The 16,214-nt window shown below is 23.6% G+C and overlaps 1 protein-coding gene across 1 annotated transcript in view; it reads left to right on the forward strand.

Moving 5' to 3' along the window:
- Positions 1-16,214, forward strand: part of LOC117170806 (activating signal cointegrator 1 complex subunit 3) — a 103,986-nt gene that overhangs the window by 68,821 nt on the left and 18,951 nt on the right. The window contains exons 18-22 of the mRNA XM_033357845.1: positions 261-486; positions 592-845; positions 5,292-5,460; positions 5,559-5,779; positions 15,007-15,405. Of these exons, the coding sequence (XP_033213736.1) occupies positions 261-486; positions 592-845; positions 5,292-5,460; positions 5,559-5,779; positions 15,007-15,405 (1,269 nt within the window). The remainder of the gene's footprint in view (positions 1-260; positions 487-591; positions 846-5,291; positions 5,461-5,558; positions 5,780-15,006; positions 15,406-16,214) is intronic.

Below are 16,214 nucleotides of genomic sequence, written 5' to 3' on the forward strand. Positions count from 1 at the left end.
AAAGCTGTTAAAAATAAACTGATAGTCCCAGTGTCATGCTAAACATCCAAAAGCGTAGTTAAACTCTTCAACTATCGACGAATGTTGCAATAGACCTGTTCCTTTTGCATTAAGGTACTTAAAATTTCATTACAAAAGACCTCTGGGTACCGAAGACCCATGTGTGGTCACTAAGGGTTAAATATGGTCCCTAATTTTTTTTAAAAATGTTAAACATGCTCTAACTACTTTAAAAATGGCAAATATTCTCTATTTTGCAGAATGCTGTTCGAATTTGCAGAGCTTTATTTGAAATTGTCCTGCGAATGACCAATGCAATAATGTCTGGTCGTCTTCTTGAAATGGCTAAAATGCTGGAATTACAACAGTGGGATCACATGAGTCCTCTGCGTCAATTTTACTGCTTACCAGCAGAAGTCATTGAAAAACTGGAAGAGCGAAATCTCACCGTCGAGAGATTAAAAGACATGGATGTTGGAGAAATTGGTAAACATTTATTCTCTCTCTCTCTCTTTCTCTCTCTAATATCAAATTTTTGATCTTTGAATCCAGAAAATATATATTTACTTTTTACATAAAATTTCCTCGTAGGTAATATTTTGCGTAATCACAAAGTAGCGGCACTGCTGAAGAAATGTTGCGAAGAATTTCCAGAAGTGGAAATCGAGGCGAATTTGCAACCTATCACGCGAACAGTTTTAAGAATCCGTTTGAAAGTCGCTCCACGATTTCGCTGGAATGACCGAGTTCATGGAAAAACGTCCGAAGCTTTTTGGTTGTGGATTGAGGATCCGGATAATAATGTGATTTATCATTACGAATATTTTATCGTGACTAGGAAGAGTGTGAGTAAAAAGAGACATTGGTCATTTATAATTTTGTATTTTAAGTTTAAATGAGTTAAATTCTCAAACAAAATAAATTCATTTTTAACGAAAAATTTGCACTGTTAAGAAAAAAAAAAATAATAATAAAGATTAAATTTTTACCAAAAGAGATGAATTACAGGTACAAAATACAGGGTGGCCGCTAGACCGGGAAACCGTGAAATGACAGTGAATTATCTTTTACCGGGAATTTTACAAATTTGTAGAAGAAAAATCTGTTCACTTTTGATTTTAACAATTTTTTAATAACTAGTTGAATTTTTATTTTTTTCAATTATGCTATTATTTAGCTTACAGTGCGCAAATGTTTAAAATTTTAGATAAAAAACATTTTTATTTAATGAATAAATACATTTTTTTTAATTTATCTGTACTTTAAGTAATCAAAAGTGAACAAAAACAATTTGACAAAACGATTTTAAACCAGCTCAAAAAGATTAAGCTAATGTGAACGAGTGACTGAAAGTTTATAAACTATTTTCAACTTAAAAATAACTTCATAATAATATGTTCTTAATTAAAGGATTTTATTAAATTAAAAATATTGTTTCAGTATAAAATATTCAGTTTTAACCCATTCAATTTGAAATTTTCTATTAAAAAAAAAGATTAATTATTGAATATCTAGTAATATTTGAATTTTTTTTTAAGACAAGTAAATTGAAACCTGGAATCGTTAAAATTTCGAAAAATGCTTAATTTGCAAGTGAAATTTTTTAATTTTGATGTATAATTTACTTATGAACATTTGTAGAAAAAATTTGATCAATTTAAAAATATATTTAGGAGTTTTAAAAAGATAAAAAATTATCATGCAAATTTTGGAAAGTTTTCTTCAAATCTTCTAGAATCTTTTTTGAAAATTTGGTTTAAATCTTTAAAAAAAACCTTTTTAAATATTCTCTTAAAATAATTTTTCAAAATGAAAAATTATTTTTAATTTTCCTACGAATCTTCAGAAAATGTTTTTATTCTTTTAAGGTCTTTCATAATTCTTGAAAACAATCTAATTTTTTTATTTAAAATCTGCGAAAATCTACATTTTGTTTTATATTATAAAAAATTCAATTCATGTTGACAGATATGTCGAAGTATTGAAAACATTTCCAAAATAATTTTAAATTTAAAACAAATTTAAAACAACTTCTAGATTTCTCAAGATTTTGAAATAAAATTTTGAAGCTTGCCATGGATGTTTAAACTGTTTTAAAAGAAAATAATTGAATTTCTAATTAAAGAAGTTTTCAGTTAAACATTTTTCAATTTTACAATATTTGATGTTTCTAGCTTAAAATTCCTTAAAATTATATAATTTAAAAAATTTTTAAATTCATTGATTGATTTTTTAATTGAGAGCATAGAAAATGATACCGTGGATGTATATTTTTTAAATTAAAAAATGTTAGTACCTTCAATTTTACACGCGTAAATTATTAAGCATTTGCATACAACATTTTTTTATAGACCGCGAAAAATGTTTGCGAACCAGGAAAAACCGGGAATTTATTTCGTCGATTAAAACGGCTACCCTGTAAAAAGATTCATTTTCAACGAAAAATTTGCATTTTTAAGGGGGAAAAAAATTAAATTTCTACTGAAAGAAATGAATTTTCAAATAAAAATGACGGAATTTTCAAGAAGGGTTGAAATTTTAACCAAGAAAGATTTTCCAGTTAATTAAAAAAAAAAAAAAGATGTCATGAAATTGTTGAATTTCCCAATCAAAAAGAGGAGCCCTGTACAAAACAATTAATTTTTTAATTTTTAGAAACGATTTTTCGAAAAAGGAGTTTAATTTGGAACCAGACAATATAAATTTTCAACGAAATGGTTAAATTTTTGGTTGAAAAAATTATTTATTCAGCCTGAAGAGTTGAGTTTTCAATAAAAAATGTTATATTTTATATTTTGATTAAAAAATATTATTGTATCTAAAATAAAAATCAAAAAGATTATCTTACTACCAAAAATAAAAATTTTCAAAAAGATAAATGAATTTTCAATAAGATAAATACATTCTTAACCAAAAGGAATATTTTTTCACTAAAAAAGAACAAATTTTCAACAATACATATCAATTTTTATTTACATTTTCAACCAAAAGAATTTATTTTCTACTGAAAAAAGGAACTTTTAACCAAATTCATAATTTTCTACTAAAAGTTATACATTTTCAACCAATAATAAAATAGTTAATTTTTCAATTAAGAACATTAATTTTCAACCAAAAATGAAATGAATTTTCAACAAAAGAGTTGGTTTTTCGACTAAATAGTTGAATTTTCAATTAAATGATTAAATTTTTGTTTAAAATAATCATTTTAAACCTAAAAAGATCAATTTTCAATAAAAAATTTAATAAGAAAAATATTTTAACTAAAAAATATTCTGCTCTTAACTAAAAAACAATTTAATTTAACCGATAAAAACGAATTTTCAACCAAAAGGATTAATTTACTACGAAAAAGTAGGAATTTTCAACAAAATACATACATGAGGAAAAAATATTTTAATCTAAAATAAAACATAATTTAATGTAACCAGTAAAAAGGAATTTTCAACAAGCGACTTGAATCCACAACTAAAACAGATTAATTTTCAACCAAACAGTTTTTTTGTTAAACAAAAAATTAATGCATTTTAAAGAAGATAGTTTCATTTTTATTTCAGAAAATTAATTTTCAACCAAAAATTAAATGAATTTTGTAACTAAATAGTTGAATTTTCAACCAGGGAAATGCATTTTCAATAAAATAGTTTAACTTTTGACGAAATAGTTGAATTTTATACCAGATTCATTAATTTTTGAGAGAAAAATATGAATTTCGTGCATAACACTTCAATTTTCAACAAAAATGTTCATTTTCAATCGAAGCAGATTAATTTTTAACCAAAAACTGTTAAATTTATAACCGAAAATATATAATTTATAGAAAAGAATGAATTTTCAAACCAAAATGAAGATTGTTCAACAAAATATTTGCATTTTTAAGCAAACAATTTTTTTTTTAGTCCAGAACAATAAAAATTTCAATCAAATTGTTGAATTTTTGAGTCAAAAACACGAATTTTGAACAAAACAGTTGAATTTTCTACGAAGAAGATTGATTTTCTACTAAAAATTACAGATTTTCAATACATTTTATAATTTTGTAACCAAATAGTTGAATTTTTAAACCGTAAATACTAATTTTCGACAAAAAAGTTCATTTTCAACCAAGAAATTGAATTTTAAACCAAGTTGTTCCATTTCTAGTTTGAAAGATAATTATTTAACTGTAACAGTTTAATTTTCAAAAAAAAAAAATATATTATAGTTAATAGTTCAACCAAATAAAATTTTATTTAACAATAAAAAGCATTAGAATTTAAACAGTAATTTAAACAAAATATATAAGTTTTCATCAAGGTAGATACATATTTTAAAGCAAAGGGATTAATTTTCTAATAAAAAAGACGAATATTTAACAAAATACATTAATTTTCTACTAAAAAAAAAATAGATTTTCAAACAAAAATGAAATGGTTAAATTTTCAGTAAATTTGAACTTGCCCGACTGAAACTTTACAACCAATTTTCAGTTTTAAAATAAATTTAAAGTAATATACATGTTAATAATCAAAGGCTTTTATTATATTTAAAATATTGTTTCAGTCTAAAATTTGAAAATTAATAATTTTTCAATTAAGAAAAATAACAATTGCTTCATAATTCTTGTAAAATCAGTAATTGTAAATCAAATATTCAAAATTAAACTTTAAGGGTCACAATTTTAATTGTTCTTTTTGAAAAAATTTAATTTACAAGTAAAATTGTTTCTAACAAAAAATTTCGAAGCTTTTTAAGAATAATAAAAGACTTTGAAAGAATATAAAACATTTTCTTAATATTTCTAAGAAAATCAAAAGTAAATTTTCATTTTGAAAAATTAATTTTAAGAAAACATTGAAAAAGGTTTAAAAAGATTGTCAAAATTGCCGTAAAAGAATCTGGAAGATTTTAAGGAAATATATTTTATTTTCCAAGATAAAATAAGTTGTTTAAGAAGAATTCGAATAATTTTAAAAAATGTTTAAAAGTTCTGAAAAAAATAGAAAAATAATTTAAAATTCGAATAAATGTAAAACAGCATGTAGATGTTTCAAGGTTTTCAAATAAAATTTTGAAGTTTTTTTAAAGGATTTTTTAAACTATTTAAGATGATACTAATGTAACTTTTGATTTAAGAAGTATTTAATTTCTAACAGAATTGTAATCGTTCAATTATTAATATTTCTGGCATAAAATTGTTTAAAATGATTTTTACTTCAGTTTTTATTACTTCAAACGGGAAACTATTTAGCTTTAGAGTTCGAATTTTTTTTAATTTCATTGATTCGATAATAATTTAGCTATTTTTGTAGGTTTACAGTAATACAGAGCAGGAATTAGTGATGACTATCCCACTATCGGAACCACTTCCGTCTCAGTATTTGGTTAAAATAACAAGCGACCGCTGGCTCGGCTGCGAAGCGGTTCATCCTTTGTCATTCAAAGATCTCATTCTCCCCGATATTCATCCACCTCATACCGGTCTGTTTCAATTAAAATACTTTTTTTTTTTCTTTTTAATTTTTAATTTAGTAAATTTAGAGATACGTTCGCGCTAATACTAATATCTGAATTTACAGATCTTCTCTGTTTGCAACCACTGCCTGTCTCAGCATTAAAGGATTCGCGATTTGAGAAATTGTACAAATTTTCCCACTTCAATCCGATACAGACTCAAATTTTTCATTGTCTCTATCATACCGATAACAATGTTCTCCTTGGAGCTCCGACAGGGTCTGGAAAAACAATTGCCGCGGAGATCGCTATGTTTCGAGTGTTTAAACAATTTCCGGATCAAAAGGTAAGTCAAAAGATATTTTGGACATTTTCAAGAAAAATAGACGAATTCAAAAACAAACACTTTTATTTTAAACCTAAAAATACAAAAGAGAAATTTTCTCTACAACAATTGAATTTTAAAAACAAAAAATTAATTTTCCACGAAACTCATGCATTTTTATCTAACAAAAATGAAATTTCAAACCAAGACAGTTATTTTTTATTTTTTTTTTTTTTATACCAAAAACTGAGAATTTTCCACTAAACAAGATCAGTCTTCAAAAAATGGAAAAATTACATTTTCGGCTTAAACATTATTTAAAATGAAAAAAGGTTTTTTTTTTATAAAATTCAATTTTCAAGCAGACATAAGGCTTCAATACAAAAATTTAACAATATAGGTAAAATTTTATCCAAGAAGTTGAACTTTTAATTACAAAAGATGAATTTTCAACTAAAAATATAAATCTTTCAAAAAAAATAGGGCAACACTCATGCAAAAAAGGAATTTTCAACCAAAAAGTAGCATTCTCATTTTTAAAAAAACGAAATTTCTACTAAAAAAGATGGATTTTTAAATTAGATTTTTTTAAACAAAATAAAATAAGTTTCTATGAAAAAAATCAAATTTTCAATCCAAAAGGACGAATTTTTAACCAAAAAGGATGAATTTTTCAACAAAATACTTAAATTCTTTACAAATTCTCAACAGATGAATATTTGTCACTTAAGAAATAAATAAAAGTTTATCCAAATTATTGAATCTTTTCAAGCCAAATGGCGAATTTTCTATACAAAAATTGAATTTAAAAAAAAAGTATTTTCAGTAAAAAAAAAAATTTTACACGAAAATTATGCATTTTTATCGAAAAAAAAACGAAATTTTAAACCCAATTTTTTATTTTCTTCAGAAAAGGAGAATTTTCAACTAAAAATGATCAACCTTAAAAAAAGGAAAAGTTAGATTTTCAGTTAAAAAATTAATTTTAAACAAACAAAAAAATGGCTTTTCCACTAAACAGTTAAATTTTCAATCTGACATAAGCTTTCAATAGAAAAACAATGGAACAATGTGGTTTAACTTTTGCCCAAGTACTTGAAATTTCAATTAAAATATAATTATTTTTAACCAAATAATTAATATTTTAACCAAAGAGATGAATTTCCAACTAAAAATATAAATCTTAAAAAAAAAAACAGATTCCACCAAAATAGTTAAATACTCAACAAAAACGAATAGGTTTTAACCAAAAACTTGTATTTTTGTGGACAAAAAATTAAATTTTTTCTAAAACAGATGAATTTTAAATGAAAAATGATAAAATTTTCTTTAAAAAGTTGTACTTTCATCCAGAAAAGATTTCACTTTATTTTTCAATACCAAAATATAAATTTGAAACAATTTTCTACAAAATAGTTCAATTTCCAAACAAAACAAAAGAATATTCAACCAAAAAGCATGACTTTTTAACAACATTGTTGAATTTTTAACCGTACTGATGCATTTTTATTTTTATTAAAAGTTGAAATTTCTTCTAAAACAGATGAATTGAAAAAAAACTGAAAAATAATTGAATTTTCATCCAAAAAAGATTCCAGTTTACTTTTAAAGATCAAATTATGAATTTTTTAACATAAAATGAGATTCTACGAAAAAAAATTGAATTTTTAATCCAAAAAGACAAATTCTTGAACCAAAAATAATTAATTTTTGTATAAAAAGTTGAACTTTCAAAAAGACGAATTTTTTCAACCAAAAAGGATGAATTTTTCAAAAAAATACTTCAGTTCTTTACAAATTCTCAACAGATAAAGATTTTTCACTCAAGAAATAAATAACAGTTTATCCAAATTATTGAATCTTGAAGCCAAAAGACGAATTTTGTATACAAAAATTGAATTTTCAAACAAAAAATAGGTTTTTTCAGTACAAAAATTTGCTATCCACGAAAATGATGCATTTATACCCCGAAAAAATTGAATTTCAAACCAAGAAAATGATTTTTTTTTAACAAAAAAGGAGAATTTTCAACTAAAAAAGATGGTTTCTCAACAAAAGAATTCAATCAAATCTTTCAAGAAAAATAGTGGAATGTTCTGTTAAAAAAGAGTTCAGTTGTCTTTTCACGATCAAACTATGAATCTTTAAACAACAAATAAGTTTCTTAAAAAAATTGAAATTTCAATCCAAAAAGACGAATTTTTCCAACCAAATGGATGAATTTTTAACAAAATTGTTCAATTCTCTGCCAAATAGTTGTATTTTTACCCCAAAAATATTTAACTTCTCTTAAAACAGATGAATTTTTATTTTCTTTTTAAAGTTTAAAAAGAATAGATGAATTATCATCCAAAACAGATTCAAGTTTACTTTTCAAGATCAAAACATGAATTTGATGTTTCTACGAAAAAAATTGAATTTTTAATCCAAAAAGACGAATTTTTTCAACCAAAAAGGATAAATTTTTCAAAAAAATACTTCAATTCTTTACAAATTCTCAACAGATAAATTTTGCACTCAAGAAATAAATAAAAGTTTATCCAAATTATTGAATCTTGAAGCCAAAAGACTTCTCTAAAAAAATAAAATTTTTAAACAAAAAATAGGATTTTTCAATTAAAAAATTAATTTTTCACAAATATAATGCATTTTCATTTTTTTAAAAACAACGAAATTTCAAACCAAAAAAATTACTTTTTTTTACCAGAAAAGGAGACTTTTCAACTAAAAATGATCGATCTTAAAAAAAATGGAAAAGTTGCATTTTCAGTTAAAAAATAATTTTAATAAAAAAAAATGGTTTTTCCACTAAACAGTTAAATTATCAATCACACATGAGCATTCAATAATAAAAAAATTTAAACAATGTAGTTTAACTTCTACCCAAGTACTTGAAATTTCAATTAAAATATATTAATTTTCAAAAAAATAATTAATCTTTTAACCAAAGAGATGCATTTTCAACAAAAATATACGAATTAAGAAAATAGAGGTATGGAGACGAGTTTTCAAAAAAAAAAAAAAAAAATAGTTAAAGATTTAACCAAATAGTAAAATTTTCAAACTAAAAAGACGATTTTTTTCAAAGACAGGTAAATTGTCGACAAAAAAGTTACTTTTCAACCAAGAAAGATAAATTTTCAAACAGGAAGAATGACTTTTCTACCATAAATGAGGAATTTTTTAGCAAATAGTTATATTTTTCAAACATAAGTAGATTTGCAACAAACTATTTGAATTTCTAAACAAATAATTGAATTTTATGAGACTGGCAAAAACCTGGAAATTACCATGAATTTCTTTATATTTCAATAAAAAAAAAGATGAAATTTGCATTAAAAAAAATAATTTTAAACCCAAGAAACAAGAATTTTTCAACAAATAAAGATTTTTTCACTCAAGAAAGAAATAAAAGTTTATTTAAATTATTCAACTTTCATGTCAAAAGATTAATTTTCTTTACAAAAATTTAATTATCAAACAAAAAATTAATTTTTCACGAAAATGATGCTTTTTTACCTAACAAAAATGATATTTCAAACCAAGACAATTTTTTTTTTACCAAAACTGAGATTTTTCTACTAAAAATACAATTTAAAAAAAAAGATAAATTTTCAACATAATACTTGAATTTTCGGTTAAAAAAAGATTTCATTTGACTTTTCACGATCAAAATATAAATTTCTAAACAAGAAATAAATTTCTGTAAAAAGAAATTGAATTTTCAATCCAAAAATTTTATCCAAATTCGACGAAATCAAAAAAAAAATCCAAAAAGACGAATTTTCAAACAAAAAATATGATTTTTCAGTCAAAAATTGTAAACTTTCAATATAAATTATAATGATTTTTAAAATTGAAATGAACATGAAGGATTAACAAGTGAATAATAATAAAATTGATTTTACAAGACGTTTCGGAAACAGTTCAAAATGTAAGAAATTCCAGATTTTATAGTTAAAAATCAAACCATTTCAATAGAAAAGTCTTAGTTGTTAGTTAACTTTGTAAACTATTTTAAACTTAAAAATGACTTTAAAATAATATGTTCATAATGATCATTTATTATTAATTAATTAATTAAAAAAAAACTTTTTTAATGTTACAATTATATTTGTTATATTTAAAAACTTTTAATTTTTATGTAATATTTTGAAAAAATATTTAGAAAAGATTTACAAAATTGTGAAAAAGAATTTGAAAGATTTTAAGAAAATATTTTTTATTTCGCAGGATTTAAAAAAATTAGGAAGAATTTGAAAATTTTTAAAAGATGTAACTTCTGAAAAAATTTTCAAAATAATTTAAAATTTGTACAAATGTAAAACAACATGTAGATGTTTCAAAATTTTAAAGCTTTTAAAGATTTTAAAAGTATTTAAAATTAAAATCATTCAACTTTTAATTTAAAAAGTGTTTAGTTTCTAACAAAATTGTAATCGTTGAATTTCTAATATGTCTAGCTTAAAATTGCTTAAAATTATTTGCAGCACAGTTTTTATTACTTTAAATGGAATAATATTTTCATAATTATCATTGATTATTTATTAATTAATTCTTATATTCAAATTTATTAAATTTCAGATATTGTTTCAGTCTAAAATATGAGAATTTGAAATTTTTTAATTAAGAAAAATTCCTATTAATTAACATTTAGAAATATTTTACTGTTTATTTTAAATCAAACATTAGAAAACAAATATTCAAAATTAGGCACAAAAAAATTGAATGTTACAATTCTAATTGTTTTATTTGAAAACTTTTAATTTTCATCTAATATTTAGAAAAAATTAATTTTATGAGAATATTTAGAAAAGATTTACAAAATTTTCAAACAAAATTAGAAAGAATTTGAAGATTTTTAAAAGATGTAACGTCTGAAAAAATTTTAAAAATAATTTAAAATTTGTATAAATGTAAAACAACATGAAGATGTTTCAAAATTTTAAAGCTTTTTAAAGATTTTAAAAGTATTTAAAATTAAAATCATTCAACTTTTAATTTAAAAAGTGTTAGTTTATAACAAAATTGTAATCGTTGAATTTCTAATATGTCTAGCTTAAAATTGCTTTAAATAATTTGCAGCTTAGTTTTTATTACTTTAAATGGAAGAATTTTTAGGTTTAGAGATTCAATTTTTCAATTTAATTTACCGCAAAAAATATTTGCGAATCCGGATAAAGCCGGGAAATGACGTTAAATTTTTGTTAAGTGTTTAAATTAATTTAATCACATAAATTACATAAATACAAATAAAATAAGTAAAAAATCATCAATGTCATTACATAAAAAAATCCTCGGTCATTTCCTGGTTTTAAGCAATATTAAGCTAAAAATATTAAAAATTGAACGATTAAATTTTTGTTATAAACTGAAGACTTTTTAAATTAAAAGTTCAATTAATTTAATTAAAATTTTTTTTAAATCCTCGAAAAGCTTAAAAATTGTATTTCAAAATCTTGAAATATATTTTGTTTTACATTTATTAATATTTTTAATTATTTTTGAAATTTTTCATAACTTTTAAGCATCTTTTAAAATGATGCGAATTTTTCCTATTTTTTTTTTAAATTCTGCAAAATAAAAAATATTTTCTTAAAATCTTTCAGATTCTCTTTTGACAATTTGGAAAATCTTTTTAAGTTTCAAGTTTCTAAATTGAAATTTTTTGTATGCCCGACAATGTGACTTAAAATAAAATCACTAAAATTACCAAAAATAATTTAAGAATATTGTTTTTTTTTCTGTTGTCATAAGTAATGACGTTTTTTGCAATAAAATCACATTATTTTTTCGTTTTTCAATGAAAAATTGGATTTTACGATCAAAAAAATTACTTTTGATGCATTTCCTAACCATTATTTGTCATAAATATTAAATTTCAATATTTATATAATTTTAAATAAGCGCGGCAATAGTAACCAATCCGGGTTGCCGGCGTGACGCAAGCGCAGTTCTATAATCCATATTACGCCGGGCTCAGTAGTCAGTACTCAGTCTCAGTACCGCTCTAACCTTTGTTCGATCTGGGTTGAATGCATGCCTTTCGTGGGAATAATGTCGAATGTTAAAGTGGAACAACGCATAAACATGAAATTCCTGGTCAAACTTGGCAAAACGGCCACAGAAATTTACGGTTTGTTGAAAATGGTTTATGGTGATGACACTTTATCTCGGTCTCGGGTGTTCGAGTGGGTTAAAAAATTTAAGGAGGGACGGGAAGTGGTTGAAGACGTTCCCCGTCCTGGTCGTCCTTGTACATCGAAGACTGACGGCAATATTAAAAAAATTTGTGAAATTACTCGAAAAAATCGATGTCTGAGCATTCGAGCAATTGCTGAATTAGTGAACATTAATAAAGAAATTGTTCGACAAATTTTACATGAAAATTTGAAAACCACAAACAAATAATAAAATGCTCAATCCAAAGCTAGTAATTAGAAGAAATCTAAAAAGAATAGATCATCAAAGTGGCTCTTTGATCAGTCGGAAAATCCCTTTTTCAACGATTTTCCAATTATGGTGAGTTTAGCGGTGACAAAATCAGGGTCTACGAGAACTTAATTCTCAAAATTCCTTGATTTTTACCTCGGCGACTTTTTCGTTTTCCTTGATCATTATTATCCAAATACCAGCCTTTTAATCTTCTCATACTTTTTACATAGGATCCTTTATAAACGGAATAAAGCAGTATTTCAGATACAAATTTATTAATTTATTTTTTTTATTCTGTAAAAGATGGATTTTTAACAAAATACTTGAATTTGCAACCTAAAAAGACAAATTCTTAAGAAAGAAGAGTCATAGTTTACATTTCAATAAAAAGAAAAAGATGAAATTTATATGACTAAAAATAATTTAAAAACCAAAATACAAGAATTTTTCAACAAATAAAGATTTTTTAACTCAAGGAAGAAATAAAAGTTTATTTAAATTATTGCTTTTCCACTAAATATAAACAATTTAACAATATAGGTTAACTCATACCCAAGTACTTAAATTTCCAATTAAAATAGATTAATTTTCAATTAAAAATATACATAAAATAAAAGATAAATTTTCAAAATAATAGTTGAATTTTCGGTTAAAAAAGATTTCAGTTGACTTTTCGCGATCAAAATATAAATTTTTGAACGTGAAATAATTTTCTGTAAAAAAATGGAATTTTCAATCCAAAAAGTTTATCCAAATTATTGAACGTGTAAGCCAAAAGACGAATTTTCAAACAAAAAATACTTTTCAGTAAAAAATAATTTTACACCAAACTGGTGCATTTTTATACCAAAAAATGAAATTTCAAAACCAAGAAAATTAGTTTTTTTACCAAAAATTTTCAACTAAAAAAGATCAATCTTAAAAAAAGGAGCAGTTACATTTTCAGTAAAAAAAATTAATTTTAATCCAAAAAGGGGGGTTTCTATTATAAAGTTTACCCAAGTACTTGAATTTCCAATTAAGATAGAATAATTTAATTAATAATTAATCTTTAAACCAAAGAGTTGAATTTTCAACTAAAAATACAAATCTTCAACAAAAAAATGGTTTCTCAACAAAGGGATTCAATCAAATCTTTCAAACAAAATAGTGGAATTTTTTGTCAAAATATGGAATTTCTGTTAAAACAGATGCATTTTTTTAAGTTTTCAAAAAAAAGTAGATGAATTTTCATACAAAGAAGATTCCAGTTTACTTTTCAAGATCAAAATATGAATTTGATGTCTCTATGAAAAAATTGAAATTTTCAAACAAAAAATAGGATTTTTCAGTTGAAAAATTAATTTTCCACGAAAATTATGCATTTTTACAAAAAAAAAAACGAAATTTCAAATCCAAAAAATTACTTTTTTTTTACCAAAAAAGGAGAATTTTCTACTAAAAATGATCAATCTTTAAAAAATGGAAAAGTTAGATTTTCAGTTACAAAATTAATTTTAAAGCAAAGAAAAAGACTTTTTCACTAAACAATTAAATTTTCAAGAATTTTTAATAAAAAAAGATACAAATTTCTTTCAAAAGTTGTACTTCATCCACAAAATATTTTATTTTATTTTTCAAGACGAAAATATAAATTTTAAACAAAAGATAAATTTTCTACAAAATAGTTAAATTTTCAACAAAACAGCAGAATTTTCAACCAAAAAGTATGACTTTTCATTAAAATTGTTGAATTTTCAACCGTACAGATGAATTTTTATTTTTAAAAAAGCTGAAATTTCTTCTAAAACAGATGATTTTTGAAAAAAAAAACAAAGAATAGTCGAATTTTTATCCAAAAAAGATTTCAATCTACTTTTGAAGATCAAAATATGAATTTTTCAGCAAAAAAATAAGTTTCTATGAAAAAAAAATTGAATTTTTAATCCAAAAAGACGAACTCTTTTAACCAAAAAGGATGAATTTTTCTTTAAAAAGTTAAAGTTTCACCCGCAAAATATTTCATTTTTCAATACCAGAATATAAATTTTAAACAAAAATTAAATTTTCTACGAAATAGTTAAATATTTTTAAAAACAGCAGATTTGTCAACCAAAAAAAAACTTTCTAACTAAATTGTTGAATTTTCAACCGAATAGTTGTATTTTTATTAAAGAATGATCAAATTTCTTCTAAAACAGATGAATTAAAAAAAAAGTTAAATGTTCATCCAAAGAAAATTGTAAACAATGAGTCAATTGTTCTGCTGAATACTTAAACTTTTCAAATAGTTACAGTCTTGTAAAAAAAAAGGAAAAGAATATCACAATCCTATTGAAACACGTGAATTTGAAATAAAAAAGACAAATTTAAAAATTCATTAAAAAAATACATGTTTTAAACAAAAATTTAATTTTCTAGAAAATGTAGAATTTTCAAAAAAACAGTTGCCTTTTTATCCTAGAGAGATGCAATATTTCAACTAAAAAAGTTGAACTTTTAAATCAAAAAGAAATATTTTCAGAAAAATTAGTTTTCATCAAGAAAAAAAATTTTAGTTTAAATATCAGCAAGAAAATATTGACTTTAAACAAAAGTTTTATGTTTCACGAAAAGAGTGGAATTTTCAACACGAAAAAACGAATTAAAAAAAAAAAAAAAACAGTTGAATTTGCAACCAAAAAGGAAGTCTTTTTAAGAAAACTTCTAAATTTTCAACCAAGTAATAAAATTGATAACTAAGCCGATAATTTTCAAAAGAAAGTTTTTACGAATTTTCAAAAATTATGTACGCAATTTCCCAAAAATAGATTTTTTGTCAAATAAATTTTCAGGTGGTGTATATAGCGCCGTTGAAAGCTTTAGTCAGGGAACGAATCAAAGACTGGAAAGTGAGATTGGAGCAACAATTGGGAAAAACCGTTGTTGAATTAACCGGCGATGTATCGCCTGATATCAGACAAATTTCAAATGCAAGCGTGATTGTAACGACGCCGGAAAAATGGGACGGTATTAGCAGAAGCTGGCAAACGAGAAATTATGTGCGTAAAGTCGGTCTGATCATCATTGATGAGATTCATCTTTTGGGCGAGGATAGAGGCCCAGTGCTTGAAGTGATTGTCTCTCGAACAAATTTCATCGCATCTCACACATCGAGAACTTTGAGAATTGTCGGCCTCTCGACGGCCCTGGCGAATGCAGTCGATTTGGCCGATTGGCTCGGCATTAACAAGGTATGTGTTCATTTTTCAACAGGCTGTCTAGAATCTAGAAAATTCAAGGATAAATCAAAATGTAGCCTTGGAAAGGTTTACGCAAAATGCTTAATTGAAAATGATAAATAACCCTGAAAATGTTTACGCCAAATTTATTTCTCACAATTTGCTGTAGAAATTCTTGGTCCAGAAGATTTTTTAAACAAAAAATGTGATTTTTTACCGGAAAAAATATGAATTTTCAAGAAAATAGTTACATCTTCAAACAAATAGTTTAATTTTAACCAAAAAATGGCGAACCGAAAATAAAAGAGTTACATTTTCAATCAACGAAATTAATTTTTTACAAAGTAGGTCAACTTTCGACCTAATATTTGAATATTTTACAAGAATCTTAAATTTTCGAGCCGAAAATACGAGCTTTGTACAAAACAGTTTAATTTTTAACTAAAAAGTTTAAGTTTCTACCAAAAAAAGGATTTTTGACAAATTACTTCAATTTTCAACCAAATAGATTAATTTTGAACCACAAAAATTAACTTTTTACCAATAAAATAAACTTTCAACCAACTACACGAATTTTCAAGGAAATGTGTAGTTGAATTTTCAAACAGATAAATGAATTTTCAATAAGACAAATACATTCTTAACCAAAAGAAAAAAAATTTCAACAACAAAGAACAATTTTCAACAAAACACATCAATTTTAATTTACATTTTTAACTAAAAGAATTAATTTTCTACCGAAAAAATGAACTTTTAACAAAGTTCATAATTTTCTCCAAAAAATGATACATTTTCATTATCTCAGGTGGAAAACTTTTTGG

This window comes from Belonocnema kinseyi, chromosome 4 (genome assembly GCF_010883055.1).
Source record: "Belonocnema kinseyi isolate 2016_QV_RU_SX_M_011 chromosome 4, B_treatae_v1, whole genome shotgun sequence".
NCBI lineage: Eukaryota > Metazoa > Arthropoda > Insecta > Hymenoptera > Cynipidae > Belonocnema > Belonocnema kinseyi.